At 41.5% G+C, this 18,611-nt stretch overlaps 1 protein-coding gene across 1 annotated transcript; it reads right to left on the minus strand.

Annotated features, from left to right (window-relative positions):
- Nucleotides 1-8,367: 8,367 nt before the first annotated feature.
- Nucleotides 8,368-18,288, minus strand: NRSN1 (neurensin 1). The gene is made up of 2 exons (XM_058554033.1): nucleotides 18,100-18,288; nucleotides 8,368-9,022 (listed from the first exon to the last, which is right to left on the minus strand). The coding sequence occupies exons 1-2, from the start codon at nucleotides 18,286-18,288 to the stop codon at nucleotides 8,624-8,626; spliced, it is 588 nt and encodes a 195-aa protein (XP_058410016.1). The 3' UTR covers nucleotides 8,368-8,623.
- Nucleotides 18,289-18,611: the final 323 nt, after the last annotated feature.

An 18,611-nucleotide genomic window follows, 5' to 3' on the forward strand; every position in this document is an offset into this window, starting at 1 on the left:
GTCCTCACAACAGCCATATGAGGAAGGTACTACTATTATTTTCATTTTATTGATGAAGTGCATGAAACACGAAGTCAATAATTTGCTCAGTCATGCAACTAGTAAATAGATGAGTCCCAGATTCACCTCTTCCCAGCTCACGTTATTAACCACTATGTTCTACTGTTTCTAATCTAACCAGAAAAGACTAGAAAGAATAGAGAGTACACACACAGACCAAAAATTTAAATATGGATTTATTATTGCACACTAGAGTTAAGCACATTTTGCAGAATAAGGAGGAGAAGGGAATTTCCAGAATTGTATATTGAGGAGCATTTCTGCTCTTTTCAAAAAAGCGAGCATCCACAGAGGTGACAATACATTTGCAACTTGATTAAAAGGATAGGTGAGGCAGACGAGGGGGAGAGGCTGAGGTTGTGTGTTAGAAATGGAAACAGTTTGATGGGCCAAATGGAGAGTGAGGCGGGTTAGCTTGAGGTTAGTGGGCTCAAGCAGTTAGCCTGCAGGAAGCAAGGCCAGAACATCACAGAGACCCAGCTCCTCAGAACCAGATTGCTCACCCGCGTGGCCAGCTCCACTCTGTAGCAAGCAGGAGCGGGATATGGTGGCCGCCTGACGAGGCCTCATCATCACACATCCATAACCTTTTGCATGTCACCAGAGGCAGGTGAGTTTTAACGAACCACCACACTTGTTTAAGCTTTTTATCCTAATGTTGGAGCAATATGATCTAGTGACCCAAATGCCAGTCTAGGAAGTCAATAAAGTCAGATTCTATTCTGGGTCTTTTCTGGGATAAGTAGCTGGCTGGAAGTAGCAGTCATTCTAAGTAGCAGAAAATAACTAACAAGACATTTTAATGAGTTAATAAATCTTTCTCACTGAACTACATGGAAAGACATGAAACATTACACTTCAGCTACTCACCAGCCTTAATTAAACTTGATGTTGAAAAGGTCAGTGCCCTGTCTGGTGGATTTCAAATCACTTCAGAGCCAACAGTAGGGATAACTGTAGGGGTGTACACAGGCAAATGGCGGCCTTATGCCTTCCATTGGAGCCTTAAACGAGTGCATTTTAAATGAGCCACATCCCAGCTAATAATGAGCAGTTATTAAGTGCTAGATCTGTGTAAGTCATTGCTCCAAGTGCTTTAGATGCATTAACTCATTTAATCCTCAACAGCAATGCTAGCAGGTACGTTGTTATAATTCTTGATAGATAAGGAAACTGAGACACAGAGAGATGTAATGATATGGCCAGGGTTCTGCAGCTACCAAGTGATAGATCCAGGATTCGAATGTATGGAGTCTGACTCCAGAGCCTGTGTGCTTAACCATTAGGCTCTGCTACCTCCCTCAATCAGGGATTGGGTTGTGCTCGCGTAGTTAAAAAAGTGCAAACGTCTCCCGGGTTTCCAGGCACTAATAGCTTCCAGGAATTCCAGCAAACGCATTTTAGGATAGGTCAAAGCATGTAAGCACTCAGGTGCTGCATGGAAAACATGAGTCTTCCCAATATCATATGGATTGGTGGAGGTCACCAAGAAGTCGGGTTGGTAGGAACAATTATTGCAGTTTTTTGAACTAAAACACCTTGATTCGGCAAACACGTTTTGAGCTTCTACTGTGAGCTAGATATTGTGTTAGGTGTTGGGGAGAAATATGAGTAAGACATGGTATTGACATTCAAGGAGCTCTCAGATGAGCAGATTTGCCCCTTATAAAATTTCTGGGAAAACAAAAATTGCAGTCTGGACTATCTTTTGTGAACTCAGCACTTGAGTTCAGAGGGCATCTTGCCTTTATTATTTGCCCTGGTTTAGACTGAATTCCCATGTAGTGGTAACATATGTATATAATATTTCCTGCCCCCTTTTTTATGTTCCATAAAAGCAAATAGCTCTGTGATAAAGAACATGTTTAATCTGGGACATTTTGAACACAAAGGAGAGGTAACTACTCTTTCATCCTTTCCAGCAGATTCTATTCACAGGGAGGGAAGTCTTTGAGTCAGGCTACTGGGAGTAAATGCTAGTTTGATCACTTTCTGGTTACGTGTTCTTGGATGAATTACTTCATCTTCTGAGCCTAGACTTCCTTATCTGTAAAATGGAGGAATAATAGTAGTCAGCCTTAGAATGTTTTCAAGGATAAATTAAATTAAATGCAAACACGCATAGCAAAGCTCTCAACAAGTGTAAGCTATTTTGATTATTTTCTTGGCATTGTTTCCTTTCTAAGTTCCATCTCATCATGCAGTACTCCAAAAGAGACTCTCTAGCAAAACAAAGATTATAGATCCTCTCTTTCTTTTTTCTCCCAGAGCAAATAGTAAATTGGTTCAGGGGAAGATATGGGAGTAACAAACTCAGCATTTCTTGCTGACATTTTCCATTTCTCAGAAGGCAAAGGAAGTGACAAGGAGCGATTCCTCTGGATTAGACTCTGAAGTTGGTGATGTGCTTGAGACAGGGACCTTGAGAGAAAGTCAAGACCACCTTGAGCATTGGGGTACAGAGCATCCACTCTCCTCCATCAGCTCTGTATTTACTTCTGGTCAACTTCCTGCTGCTCTCCTGACAGTGGCTGCTCTGAGCTGTCCTCTACTAGCTTCAAGCTTCCCTTTCTCCTCTTGCCTGATCTTGGCCTTCTGTAGGAAACCTTACCCTCTGCCGTTGCTCAGCCTCATCCTCCAGTCTGGCCTGTTCACAGCCCTAGAGGGTGTTGTTCACACTGGAGGTGCACAGCTTGGTGCCCTTGTCATCCCAGATGCTCTCCCCAGGGCTCCTGGGCTGCTTCGGATAGAAGGCACGTAATACAGTTCTTTCAATGTGCCGCACTCACTCTTGGCTCTGGGAGTTTGTATGTGCTGTTCCCTCTGCCTTGAAAGCTCTTCTCTCTCTCTTCACATAGTCCACTGCTCGCTTCCCCCAACACACAGAAAGAACAAATTCCTTCTTCAGCCAGGATCACTCTGGTTAACTTCTGCTCATATTTCAAGACAGATTAAATATCACTTCCTGAGGGAGGCCTTCCCAGAACCTTAATCTAGGATAAATCCCTTTATTTAAACAGTATTCCTTGATGCTCTTTTTCTGAAGCATCTAACACAACGAGGATTTGCTTCAATTCTATATAAAGGCCATGGGGATAGGAACTCTGTCTGTCCTGGTCTTCACTATGTGAATAAAACAGTCCTGCCTTACGCCTGGCCTCCCCTAACCTTTCTCAGAGGCAACCTCTTAACATTTCCTGTTTGAAATTCCTCTAGTGGTTTCCTCTGTAACTCTACATGATATACTTATTTATTATTTCTTGATTTATTAACTGAGACAATAATGATTGATTTGCTACAATTAAAGATGAGGATTTAATTTACTTTCTTTACATCTCATTTTATTCCCTCTCTTCTTTCTAATATTTGTCAAATTTCAGTTTTAGTTCTTTCGTTATCTTTATGACTGCAAATTATAAACTGAAGCCATTACTTCTCTCCATGAACTTTAGATGGTTACTCTTACCTCCTCACTAAATTTGAGGATGATATTAATATTCCTACTATTATCCCCCCTTAACTTTTTTCTTCTGCTTTCCAAATTTAGCTAGCTCTACCTTTACATTCACATCATCGGATTTATCACATATACACTTTTATAATCATAATTTAGACTTTTGTCTATAGTTTGATTCTGAAAAATCAAAAAAAAAGTAAGAGTTTGTATTATTTTGTCTTTGTAAATGTTTGTCATTGCAGAACTACTGGGGCGGCAGGGTTCAGTTCCTCCTCTGCAGATTCAACATCCCAGCTCCTGTTCTATTAGATGTAGCCTGTGCCTAGCGGGAAGGTCAAATTTCAAATGGCTTCTCTGTCCTTTACTTTATCAATTCTTTGCTGTGGTTCCACCATCATGCTTAATATTTGGACCATGATCTCCTTGTGTAGTTTATTTTTAAATTTTCTTTTTGGAGTTTCTATTGCTTTTCTTTTTTCTTCTTGATAACATGTATTTTCTGTAGACTAAAAGTTACCTTACCATCCATTGCATGAAATCACAGCCCTTTTCTTTTCTCAGTCCAATTTTTATTATTTTGTAGATGCCTGGTTGTTCTGTCTGGAAGCCTCTTGGATTCTTTTTATCTTTTGTGTCTTAAAATTCCACAAAAGTGTGTCTGACTTTTTTTTAAACCATTCCTAGTGCTGAGTATTCAGCAGGTGCTTCTAATCTGAAGATTTCTGTATTCTATAGCCATGAGAAATTTTCTTTTATTATTTTATTGATGAATTTTTTCTCCTCTATTTTTCTTTTTCTTATCTTTTTATCTTTGATTGAATCTCTATGTCTTCTACTTTTTGTCTCCTATTTTTCTTTATTTTTATGAGAGGGGATTTTACTTTTTGGGAAATGCCTTTATTCCTTTAGTAATTTGTTATTTTTAAACTATTTAATGTTCTTTTTTATAGCATTCTATTTTTGTCTTATTGATGTAATTTCTTCTTGAAGACTAATTAGATTTTTTTTTTAGAGTTCTCCTGTGATTTCTAAAATGCTTATGTTTCCTTTGGAGTCTATTATTCTTTATGCATATCCTCTTTCAAGGTGCTGATTTCCCTCAGATGTTTGAAGATTCTGGTTGTACTTTCATATTGAAGGATGAAGGACCAGGTTGTTTATTTAGGACTGTTGGAGACAATTTACTCTGCTCTTGACTAGGCAGGTCTAGCTCTTCCAACAAGCTCTCCCAGGAGTGAGAAGTATGGCTGGTATCTCTATGTCACTGAGCAGGGCTTGTTGGCTGGAGGATTTTGTTTTTAGTTGTAGTAATGGCAAGCTAGCCATTAGACTGGGCTCCTCCCAACCCAAGTGTTAGATTGAGGAGAGCTTTGCTCTGGGGCAACCATATCCATACTCTCAGTCTTAGGCCTCTCCAGAAAATCGATTTTTTTCCCTATACGCACACACACACACACACACACACAGGCACACACACACGTTAGGTATGCAAAAACTTTAATGCCCCTAGTAATCTGTTTTCTATTGTGCCAGCACAATGCCCAGCTTTAAGTAAAAATTCAAAAATTGTTTTAAATGACCATATAACAGTAGCACGTAGCTTTATGTATTCACTAATGAGGGTTCACCACATTAAGACATGGTCCCTGTACCCAAGCAGCTAATAGGCTAGCTTCTAATGGAAGAAACAGGTGTGTAAACAAATCATTGCAATAAAGAGAGAGAAGTACGATAGAGTGTTGTTTGTACAAAATGCTGGCACTTGAGGAAGAGACATTAAGTCTGAGAGGGAGAGCAAGGAAAAGCTGCAGACAAGGTGATATTTCTAGAGGAGAAGAGCATATTGGATGAGAGTGCAGCCTCTGGACCCAGGCTGCTTAGATCGGCATCCTGCCTGTGTCACTTACTGGTTTTCTGTGGACAAGTTATCCTCTCTTTGCCTGTTTCCGCCCCTGTAAAATGGACATATGATAATAGCTCTGACCTCATAGAGTTTTTGTGAGGATTAAATGAATTACTATACATAACATGCTTCAATGGTGCCTCCCATTCAATACATATTAGCTCTTATTATTATTGCTATTATTTCCTGATGTGGCCTAGAATGATGAGTTCAATAGCCAGAGAATGATGGTTATTGCTGGGAAAATAAGCTTTGTGAATGAAGGCATAGTGGCAGGAAAGTGCAGGCACATTTAGAGAGGGGAGTAGCTGAGTGTGACTAGAATGCAGGGTTCCTGGGCATGTGTCACAATAAAACTGGGAAGGAGCTGGAATTGATCACAGTAGGCCTTGGGAACACACAAAGGAGTTGCTTACACAATCAATCTCTTGTCATCAGTTTTCTGGCTTGAGGTACTGTGTACATAGTAAGTAAGGCAATTAATGAAGTTAGGGAGTCTATAACCTATATAAATGTTGAAACTACTAGGGACCCTATTTAATAGATGGCATGGACAAATTAGGAACATTGAGAACATATAGAAATGTCACCTTGAAGAACACAATCAGGGAAGCAACAGGACTGAAAATAACTGAATGAAAAAATTGATGGCCTGGGGCCAGGGTGGGAGGGCTAGGCAGTCCTATGTAACAGCAGTTAGACTTGTAGGTAACTTTGAATTATAGAATTTGGTCCAATGTGTGGAAGGGTTAGAAAGGCAGTTTTGGGAAAGGCATGTGGTTATATGGTTTTCTAAACATACAGTACCATCATAAGATGCAGAGGCTTGCCCTGGGAGGCAGTAGGGGTCCAGTCTCCAGAAGTGCCCACGCAAATGGCGGTTGCTGGGTCAGTGCTGACATGGGGTGGTGGGGGAATCTTCTGCCTGCTTGGGTCCATATCATCTAAGGTTTCTACTGATTCCACACTCTATGTTTACATGATCTCCAGGCCAGAACTCATTTCCAAGTTTCTTCAGTTGCAGTCTCAGCACCTTCTCTTCTACATCCCTCTCCAGCTATAAGGATGTGGTTTCACTTTGCTTTAGGAGTTCCAGGACTGAAGTGAAGAATTGGTTCAGTGTGAGCAAGCAGGCTGAGACCAATGCTCTAAGACTGTTCTGGTTTGCCATAGCACTGACGTTTGCCCAGTCGGGCCTGAAAATCACTTTGAAAAGTCTTTAGTCTGCTGCTCCCTGCCCTCTGATTACACATAGCCTGTACTCTTTCCAAAGATTAAACTGTATTTCCTAATACCATTCAGCCTCCTTCCTCTGCTTTCCTACAATAGCCCCCAATCCCTCCCATGGGGCCTGGGAGGGTCCTTACGAGTACCCACTTCCACAAAGCCTGAGCAGGACAGGAGAGACTGGGCATGTTGAATCTCTCAGACCCAGCTCCTCCTTTATCCATCTTTATTTCTTTTAGGCCTTTGTCTAAGGAGTAGAGCTGCTTTTTTATGGCTGCTATCATGCCTGTACCAAAAAGTTCCCAAGCCCTCCAGCCATTATTTTTCATTCTGGAGGCTTTTAAAAGTCAAGTCTCATCCTCAAAGATTCATTGGTGCACAACACAGAAGCAAACATGGAAAGCTTCAAATGATGTAGGCTTGAACAGATGCTTAGGGCTTGAATAAGGCTTCAAAGAATAAAATTAAAATGGTATTTCCACAGGAAGGTAAGAACCTGAAGAGACTGGAACAATTTCTCCCAAATCTGGCCAATGATCCTTGTTGAGGATGCTGATTTACCCTGTGTTTTATGCTGGACTGTGCAAAATAAACAGTGTGCGCAGAGAACACTAATTGCCTCATTTATTCTTCCATTTAGCCAGGGGAACATCAGAGCTTATTCAGCCTCAGAATGGAAAATTACATGTTGGAGAGAAAATAGCCACACTGAAGGGATGACAATGCAATTCAGGTTCTGCTTGTTTCACATATTTTATTTATCCAGTGAAGAAAGGAAAAAAAAGACAGAACTTGAAGGTGGCACAAATTCTGAGAGAAGACCAAGGTCACATGTTCCATTTCCCTCAGTCTAATTTAAATCCACAGATTAAATAAAAGTGCGAAGGGATGAGATGAACATTTTGCTGGAGAATAAAATGTCTTATTTGAGAAAGAAAACCCTTTTTAAGGTTAATATCTACTCACGGATTTCTTATTTGAGGATGGCTTACTTTTGTCTTTATAAAAATATGATAGCATTGTATAACCTGCTGGGGTTGGATATTTAAGAGTAGGTAGCGAGAAGGCTGCTGACTTGGCAAACCTTCCAGGAGTCCAGAGAATTCCACCGTGGTGAGAGCCACAAGGACATCGTAAACATCCTTAGTGGGGGAGACACGATGACACATGGCGAAAAAGGAATCTCAGACATCACAGTCCCAGACCCCCATTATACAGATGGAGCAACTGAGACCTGGGAGGTTAAATGATTTCCCCAAGATCACACAGCTAGTCGGTAGCAGGAACTCAAATTTCCTGGCTTCGAATTCAGTGCTTTTGGACACTGCATGAATAGATGCTCCTAATATTAATTTCTTTCCCAAGATTCTAAAGTTGGCAATTTTAGCCTTTTAAGTAAAAAAAATGGGAAACAACAAAAAAGATTCGTGGCAAACTCCGATAAATTTATATCCAATCTCAGGAACTTCGTGTTAAGATATAGTTAAAAGACTAATGTTTGTGTCAAAATCAGGGAACTCGATTTTTCTATGAACACACATGACAATATCTTACACGCAGTGGGACAGGGATGGAAGGCAGCACCACACAGGAAAGATTAGAAAAACCAATATTAGAAAATGAAATGGACCATGTTGGCCATTGGTAGGCTGGTCTAAACTGTTCAGCACTTTCCAATAACACAGAAAATGACACACAGTCACAATAAATGAGAGGGGAGTTCCAGAGGGCTCCAGGAGGGCACACAGAAGCACCCCTTTAAGCAGCTGGGTGCACGTGCACAGGCTGACACATGGCATCAACCTTCTCCAGACCCACCTGAACTGAGCGAGGGTGAGCCCACGCACTGTACTGCCCACAGCCGAGCACAGCCCTGGGGCAAGTCAACGCCAAATTCCTGCCATCTCAAAAACTGGCCTGCTCCATTTTAACACTGTGTGTAAATCAGAGAGGAGAGTACCGGGGCTGGAAATCTTTCAGGTTGCCGCGATAGGCTGGACATTTTGAACCCTGGACAAAGTGACTGGAATCTTTGTTTCCCCTGGGCCTGGAGCTTTTGTAATGGGCTGGGTGTGGGCCTTGATGTCTGCAATTCGCTCTTTAAACTTTTGCTGGAGGAATTGTTCTTCTTTGGAGTAGCTTTTGGCGAACACTGACGTCAGCAGGCACCCTGCCATGGACGTGCCCCCAATGCAGAAGAGAACGGCTCCTGCCAGCTTGCACGTGTCAAGGGCTCCGTTAAACTGGACAGCATGGGTGTCCACCACCACAAAATCGCCTTCGCCAAAGGCTTCGATTTTGGGGGGCACAAGAAAGCCCACCGCCAGAACAGTCAATCCGACAATCACGAAGACTGTGCCAGAGATGAGTCCGACCTAGAGAAAGACACAATGAAGCAAGACAGAGTAAGCACGGTGGTTCAGATATCCCTGAGCCCTCCAGGGCAGGACTTGTCTTATTTTTTGGGAAAAGTGCATTTTCCTAGTCACTCCAAATTTGTATGAGAAGCCTACATAATTTTCTAGTCAAAAAAGAAGGTGAAAGGAGGAACTTTCTGATTTTAATGTCAACCAGAAACTGTAGCACTGTCTTGATTTTTCCTTTGAGCTTTCTGTTTGCACGATGCTTTGCAATTGACAAAGCCTCCTTTTGCTTACGTTGCCCCATTTGGTCTTGAGGAAGAGAAAAGTAGCCCTGATATCCAGGAGCTGGCCTGACTAGGCCTTGATGTTAGAAACTGGCCTGGAGCTCACAGTGATACCATGTTGTTCTCCTCTTGACACAATGGATCTCACAGAACATCAACATCAGACAACCTCATTCTGCGCCCGTGATGGAGTGACACAAAACAAGACCACTTCGTAATTTTGTCTAAGCACAGACAAAAACAAGGTCATGTGGAAACCAAGAAATACCAAACAAACACCCTTGCCCCATTCTCCTCCACCCCCTGCCCACCCCTGGCTAATATGAATGATTGCTGCTTTTCTACCCACTACAGCTTTAGTCTCACTCTAGTCTACGCCCCCCTTAGATAAGATTTATTAAGATATCCAATCATAGAATTGTCTCTGACAATCCAGAGTGAATCCTGCTCTCTTAGACCCTCTCCCAAATCACCCAACCAAAGCCCACATTTTATAATACATCCTTTCTCACAGTCTCTTACTGAAATGCCCCAGGAGCCCCTATGGTATCTTTCTCTCTCATTGTGATGAGTAATAAACTCAACTCATTCAGCATATAGGTATGTTCCTCGTGATTTTGGCTGGAGGACATTGACAGTCTGTGTAACTACTTACCCTAAGTAAGTGGGGAAGGAACCATAAGTGCCAGAGGAAATGTAGACTCGGGGAGGGTAGGTCACTGGTGAGTTGCAGAGGCAGGGCTAGAAGCCACAGATCTGACCTCCAGGCCAGTGTTTTTTCTCTTTTAACATGTAGCTATTTAGGTTTTCCTTGTGCAGATGGTGAGAAGTGTTAAGAACAGCAGATGGAGATTAAATTGCATTAGCTCAAGTTCTAATAAAATGTAACACACTGAAGATGGAAAGTAATATACCATTTGGTGGTTTAAGCTCAGAGGTTTGGAATTAACAGACTTGGATTCTAGCATTGCCAACTAGTACTTGAATCATATAAGGAAAGTCACTTAAATGCTCTTGTTGTTAATCTCCCCATCTACAAAATGATAAATGATAATAGTACCTACCTCATAGAGCTGTTGTGAGGACTAAATGAGATCATGTGTGAAACCACTGAGCCCTGTGCCTGGCTAAGTAATGCACTGTAATAAGTAGCTATTATTATTATTATTTGGACATGCTTCTCTTGTAAAATTATGCTACATTAGCAACAGCATTACAACCAATGCTCAGAGCTTGGAATAAAGAACAGCTAATATAGTTAATTATTTTTTAACCACACTTTTCATTTCTTCCTGTTCCTGATTGCTTTTAGTTAGAATAACAAGGTTGGAAAAATAGCCAAATGCATAACACTATTTAATCTTGAACATTTAAAGTATATTTATTTAACCTATTTATTTGTTAAATTTCAGGGTAATACACTAATAAGGAAGGTTTCAATAATAGAAGGAAAACATTCACAAATCCATCACCCTAGCAAAGTGGAGGGGGAGGGAGAACTAGCATCATTGAGCTTCTATTGTGACCTAGACATAGAGCTAGATATGTTTTCACCAGCATCTTATGAGAGGAAGGTATTTTTATTCCTATTTCACCTATAAGAAGCTGAGGTTTATAGGGTCGAAGAAGCATAGTTCAAGGTCCCAGAGTTAGCAGGTGGTATGGCTGGGTTCCAACCCAGGTCTACATGACTTCTAAGCCTTATTCCCCATTTTAATTCTCCCAGGATACTTCACCAATTACTACTGCTATTACTTTTTAAAAATTACAACAGAGTTTTAGTTACCCTATATGGACTAATTTCTATTACGTAATATAGTAAAGAAACTGAAAAATAGAGTCAATATAACGTTTTCTGAAAAAAATAATAGAAACTGTTCTATATAAGATTAAAGTACTACAGGAAAAATTGGGTTGTAAAATATAACATTTTGGATGGCTTTCTACATTTTTCTAAAAATAGCAGCAAATCAATTCACCTCCAAAGACTAACCATTATTCATAACTTAAAAAAAAATGACTCACATTGGAAAGTCCTGAATATACAAACTAAATTAACTTAAATATCCATGGTGACATGCTTCATATGTCACTAAATTACCTTCCTCCTCAAGAACTGGCACTAATTCTCAAAAATTGAGAGCAGCAAAAATGTATCCATCTTAGTTTCTGAGGTTCTTAAGAGCAACTGAGGCCAATGCTCTTTGTCTTCTATTTCTGTCTTGTCTCACCGCAGCTCTCATTCCAGCCTTGCACTCAATAAATATTCCTGACTGACTAACTTAAACCACCAGACTGCTGAATATGGAGCCAGGTGATTGATTCTCAGAGCAGTCTGCTCCTCAACTGAGCAGTGCGTTAGAGATTAAAATCCACCCTTGGAATATCCCTCGGAAGCTAAAAGGCAAACCACGCCTTGCAGATGGCAGAACTCCTGCTCACTTCAAGAACTGGAAAATGGCTGGCCTCTCTGAGCCTTCTCCCTTTTCCTTGTTATGTCAGAGTATGAGAGAGAGGCTCGCTGTCTGTGGAGGGGAGCATGACCTAACGAATAGCTAACTCCCCGGATTCTGAAGGTGCCATCAAAGCGAGTCTAAGGAGGATCTTCAAGAGATGAGCCCAGAAAGGGACTCCTGGTACCATGTTGGAGTCCTGAAAAGAATAAGAATTTGGGGAGTGATGCCATACAGTATCATAAAAATTGTCAAAAAAAGTTGAAGCTGTGACTTCTGATGATTCTCTTGGCTTTGGGGAGGATGTCACACAGCGTATGTGAAAACACAATCTCTGATGTTGGAAAGGAAGATTGGACAGGGAGGAGAACTTGGATTCCAGAAATTCTGCTGCTGGGAGTGACAAGCCAGAGACTGCTGTTATTTTGATCAATATCTCCTTCACTGTTATCTCTGTGAGCTGATGAGGTCTGAAAATGCAGTTTACTCCAATAAGCAGAGCTGGCAGCAGCAACAGCGCAGCTGTTCTGGCAGAGAGGAGGCAGTAATGACTGTTGGAAGCAAGAACTAGCGTGTCAGGGAAGAACTAGCGTGGCGGGGCGGTGGCGGGGGGTGGGGCGCTGGATGGAGCTAAATGTGAAAGGAGCCATCTGGGTTAGAGGTAATTCGGGGAAGTGCATCAAAAGTGAAGTGGCTTTTCTTCTTCATCAGCTCTGAGGGCTGCTGCTGACCTTTCCTGAGCGGGACCTGAGCTCTGAGTGGTGTCACCCGCCAGCAGTGATGGCAGATTCTAGCTCATCTGTCCCGACCCTCTTGCCTGACCTGCTTGTAGGGACACGGAGCTTTACAAAGCAACAACCGATGCCAGGCTATGATCTAGGTCTTTCCGTATCCCTTAACTCATGCAGTCTTCACAGCGCTCCCTCTCCTGGGTAATGGTATCCCACATTAACTCTTCTGTCTTACAAAGACTCTGTCCCTCCAGCACGTGAACATATTCAATCACTTGCATCTTCAAAATTCTATTCTAGAGCCCTGGGTCCCTCTCTAGCTACTGCTTGAATTCACTCCTACTCTTGATGGCCACGCTTTGTCCTCCCTGACTTCACTGACACTGTTCTCTCAAAGGTCGCTAATGACCTCCTAACTGTCGAGTTTTACCTCATTTGAATATTCTGCAGTCATTGATGGTAAACACTTATGCTTTCTTAAAACCATCACCTATTGTCATCCTAGACACAACTCTCTCCTGTTTCTACATCTCCTTTAAGATCTCACTCTTAACCTGCTTGGCCAGACGTTCTTTTTAAAATATTGGTGTCCCCCAGGATGGCACCTTTGACTCAAGTCTCTTCTTCAGTATGTTCTCTCTATGGTTTAATCTGTGGCTACAGTTTCAACTCCTCCCTGTATACCACTGACTTCCAAATCTCCAGCTCTAGCTTACATCTCTCTCTTGGGCTCTAGCCTCGTATTTCTGACAGCCACTAGGAGGCTCTACACAAAAATGTCCCAAACGTTCCTCAAACTCAAACTATTCAAAATGGTACTCCTTCCTTCCTTCCTTCCCAATTTTCTATCTGTGTTCCTGTCATCCACCCATTCACTGTCCCTCCTCACATTCAGTTAATAGATAATTAAATCTTATTGATTCCACCTCATAAACCTCTCTTGAATCTTGTTTTTCCTCTCCAGCACAACAGCTACTCTAAGGGTGCAGACTATTATTATATCTTGCCCAGATTATTGAAACACTATTTGGAACGTCTCCATTGCTAGCCTCATCCTTCCTTGTCCACCCTTCAAATGCCATCTGACAAAATGTTTGGAAACAGAAAGAATACCACCTATTTTCTCTTCTTATGAGGTTTCCATAGCTCTTCTCATCTCTAGCATAAAACCAACTCCTTAATATCTAGCAAAACTTGAAGACAAATCTAAGAACAAAGTTTAAACTCTGACTTAGCTCAGGGAGGAAACTAGAGAGATCAGGCCAGATAGGAGGCTAATGGGGGTCTTAAGAGAAAAGAGAGGGATCAGAGTCACTTGCATTTTCAGTAAGGCTGTGGAGGAGGCAGTCTTGCCCTGTACGTGCACATTGCTGTTGAACGCCCTCTGAGAAATTTCTCATATGGGTTGAGGAGAAGGTAAGAAGGAGGGTAACTCTGAGGTGAGGAAAGAATGATTGGGGATGAGAAGACTGCTCCCATTAGTTCATACCTGCCATACAGAGGCTGTTCATTGCACAGACAATCAAGTGACAACAGCCTTAGTCAAGGTCAAGTACCAGAATAAGAAAGAAAAATTCCACCACAGCCCGTTTGATCTGTGGGCAGCAGCAGTGGCTGGCAGGGGGTAGGTGGAACATGTCACATAGGTTTATGCAGATGGAAGCAGTTATAGGCACCGGGATAAATCAGTAGTGACTGAGGTAACCACACAGTAATCCAGAACCTGTGAGGCACTGAGAATGCAATACTGTGAGTGTGTGTGTGTGTGTGTGTGTGTGTGTGTGTTTACACCTGACTGTGAGACAATCTCCCCAAGAAAGCCTAGATTTATTATCTTGCCTCCTTACTGTACCCATGCTGGAAGGTTCTAGAGAAATTTCCATTTCACAGCCTTTCAAAGTTTTCTGTGATCTGGCTATTATATGCATTCCCACGTTCATCTCCTGACCTCTCTCCTCCAACTTCTAAACTTTCGCCCCAGCCATACTGAACAACAGTTCAGTTCTCCTGAACATGCCATCTTCTCTCACGACTCAGCTTTTGCAAGCTGCCTGCATGCCCTGTTCCTGCTTATTCACAAGTGATTTCTTCTGAGGAGCCATTTCTTCCCCGGGCTGCATCAGGTCTTCCCTGCTCCCAAACCCCATGCTCCCAGTAAGTACTATGACTACTTTTAGGGGAGTGTTTATCACGGTGGATTGTAACAATTGGTATGCATGTCTACCTTCCCTATTTGACTGTGAACTCCTTCAGGTCAAAGCAATATCTTATTCATAGGTGAAGAATAGTGTCTCATTCACAACTGAATCTCAGAGCCTACCACAGAGACTTGTGCATAGTGAACATGTAAACATTTGTAGAAAGAAAGAATAGCATTGTGAGATAGATGTTACGATGATCCATGCGACAGAGCACAGACTTGAACTCAAGCCCATTTGATTCCAATCTCTGTTCTTATTAAGCCCCTCCATGCTGCTCACTGCTAGAGAGCTCACTCAAGGGCAGAGTGCTACAGAGGCACTGTGAGCATAGCCCCCAGTGAGAGACCAACATGCCGTTAGCAACACTGTAGTGGAAGAAGAGAAAGGGGAAGCCAACACCTTGAACCACCAACAGATGCAGTTTTAAATGAAAGAAAAAAACATTAAAAACGAATCATAATAGAAACATGTGTTTAACCAGTGCTTTTCTCTGTATTGGTAGAAAGTGCTTCATAAACCCATTGGGACAAATTCACTTATATTCCTTAGGAGGAAACGCTAGAACGGTTGGTTTATTCCCTTGGTAGAGGTGAGGTCTCTAAGACAGTGAATTCTTAGGTTAGTCAGGTTGACTGTAGGCTTCTGAATGCCTAGTCTAGTGTTTTATGATTAGGATATGAGTCTAGAATTTGGATTTTGCTGGAATATAATCTCTATAAGGCCATGGACTTCTGCTGTTTTTATTTTCTGAAGTAGGTCCAGCACAACAGGTCCAGGTCCAACAAATACTTTTGGATCTTGTTTGTCTAAAATCAAAGGGAGAAAATATCAAAATCTGAATTCTGGGACTGGTAATTTACTGTGAGTTCTTTATTTTAAATCTATGCCTATACATTATTTGATGGATTTACAGCTTCACAAATCACACAACCGCTAGTGCTTTGGATCCACATGAACGCATACAATATTTTGTATGTCAGTGGCATTTTAGGCTCTTGGCACAACAGATCTGTCAGGCAAATATTTGTTTTTTTGACACATAGAGAAGCAACCACCCACTTATCTGGGTAAATACAAGATGTGCCAAGCTTGGCTATGTATTTCATTGGTACAGGCCAGTAAGGATTCATCAGAGGCAACATTTCTACAGGGCAAGGATGCTGGCTTGACCAATTCTAATGCAGAGTACGTGACACTAGTAAGATTTTGAATTAACACAAGTCTTGAGTAATCCATGTTAACAACTATGTTACCCAATACTTTATTTATTAACTAGATTTCCAGTTTTATTTCCATTTTAGAACTCAATGTTCCATGCAGCATCTGGTAATAGTAGCTAAAACATCAGATGCTTATTGAGTGCATACCAGACATTGTTTTAAGCTCTTTGTAAATATTATCCTATTTAATTCTCACAACTTTATGTGGTAGGTACTATAAGTATCACTGTTAGAGGCCTATTAAGGTCAAGTGACTTGCCCAAAGTTACAGAGCTATTAAAAAGAAGAGCTGGGACTTGAACCCATGTAATCTGAGGACGGAATCCATGCACATAATCATTATACATTGCCTCTTGTTAAACTATATTGCCAGTAAATTGTAAGTTTATGTCAATATCAATATAAAAAATTCTGAGATCTTTTGGGAGAAAGCTGGAAATGATTGGAAATCCCAGAGGCACAGAATGTTAGGGCTGGAGGGGACCTGAGACATCATCCAAGGCTGCATCTTCTCAGCATCCTTTCCTGAATCTTCGTCCTTTCCTTGATTGCTAAGTGTTGGAACGTCCCAATGCCTTCTTCTCTTCGATGTCCCTACTCTCTTCCTAGGTGATCACGTCTAATCTGGTGCCTTATATACATTCCATGTCATTGACTCCCAGTCTATGAGCTGCAGACTGGTATATATAAATTACCACCACAGATCTCCACTTGCAAGTCTAACGGGCATCCCTAATATAACATGGCCAAAAACAAACTCTTGGTTCTCCAGCCATCCCATTGATTTCCTAGCGTTCCCCATCCCAGTAAATTCATAACATCATTCACTGAATAGCTCAGGCTGCAAGTGAGTCATGCCTGACTCCTCTTTCTCTCACATCTAATTCATCAGTATGTCCTGACAGCTTGGCCTTCAGACTTTATGCTAAATCTGACTACTTCTCACCATCTCCACTAACACCACCTTAATCTAAGCCACCATCATCTCTTGCTGGGGTACTTTAATAGCCTCCTAAATGATCTAGCTGCTTCTACCGTTGTCCTTCGATAATCTATTTTCTGTACAGTAGCTAGAATGGTTCTGTTAAAAAATTAGTTTGATCATGTCACTCCTCTGCCTAAAATGTTCAGGTGGCTTCCCATGTCTCTCAAGGTAAAAGCCAAAGTCCTCACCATCATCTACAAGGCTCTACAGAAATCATCTGTGCCCTGTTATTTTTCCGAATTCATCACCTGTTCTTTTCCCCCTCTCATTCCACTCCAATCAGACTGGACCTCTTGCTAATTTTCAAATGCACCAAACTTGTTCCCATTTCAGAGCTTTTGGACTTGCTATTTTCCCAGCCTAGAATGACCTTCAGCCAGACAATTTTACGGTCTGCTCCCTCAGCTCATCCTGGTATTTGCGCAAATGTCATCTCCTCTGAAAGCCTTTCTACAATCAGCATATCTAAAAACCACTTGATATACACTTGAAATATACTCATAGCACTTGTCACGGTCTGACGTTATATTATGTGGTTTATTTGTTTATGGTCTGCTTCTTATGATAGATTGTAAGTTCCATCACGGCAGGGACTTTTTCTCTTCCTATTTACCACTTTCATCTCCAGCAATGTGCAACTTCTTGGCACAGAATAGGTGCCCACTACTTATATGTTGTATGAGCAAATATTGAATTGTCTAATGAAGCTCTTTTATTTGAAGAAGTTGAGGCTCAGAAAGCCTCATGATTACAGATCTGGTAGAGGTAGAGCTGGTACACTGACCACTGTATTATATCTCAGCATTAGCTCTCTCTACTCAATTATTTCTTTTTGATAATTGATGTAATTTGTCAAATGATACTTACCAAGCCTGTAAGGGAGGCTTAAAGCATACAATGTTTTGCCTATAGATGGCTTCATAGTTGGTGAATTTAATGGCACATTAAAAACAGTAACAAAAGTAATAATAATTAATGATGGCAATTATACCTATTTAAGTTTAACCTGCAAATCGACAATTGTGCTGTGTTTAGAGGTCCTTTTCAGCCCAAGGTTTATGTTCTCCTTTCCTAAGGGAAGAAAACTGCATTTAGAGAAACCAGGAGTGATGCACACACAGAGAGTACCAAACCTCTCAGTTCCCTAGAGCTACAGTATTTACCACATCCAATAACTTTTCCGTTTCCTGAGTTAAACACATGCTCTTTCCTTACCTTCCAGAACACTGAGCTCCACCTGTTAGGTGATCTCTGGATCTGGAAATCATCCTCATACTCCCAGATTGAGGTGGTACAGTCTTCATAAAACTGGTGCAGGTAGGACCGGACTCCATAGCGCTGGTACCCACCCTCTGTAGCAGGCTGTGCCTGCTTGGATCCACAGATGTTGCTGCAAGAACTCATCCTTCCCAGCTGGAATGACAACATCCACATGTGTCAGCCCCATGGGCTCTGGCCCCAAGATCAAATGGCATATTAAAGGTGAGAACCAGGCTGAGTAATGTCAGTGTGTTTGAACAATGCTCTTTTCTTAAGAGAAAAGGCACTTTTAAAGACCTGTCTTTCTTATAAGCTGCTCTTTTCTACTTAATGCAAAATTACTCCAATGACTAGAACTGGTTCTCCAAAATGAAATGAGACATAACAGCAGAGCTCATTTAAATTATACAAAAATTTAAGCATGAAGCACATGAGAAATGGCAGCAGAGAAGCTGAGATTTTCATTG

The sequence above is a fragment of the Diceros bicornis genome, chromosome 14, assembly GCF_020826845.1.
Source record: "Diceros bicornis minor isolate mBicDic1 chromosome 14, mDicBic1.mat.cur, whole genome shotgun sequence".
Taxonomy (NCBI): domain Eukaryota; kingdom Metazoa; phylum Chordata; class Mammalia; order Perissodactyla; family Rhinocerotidae; genus Diceros; species Diceros bicornis.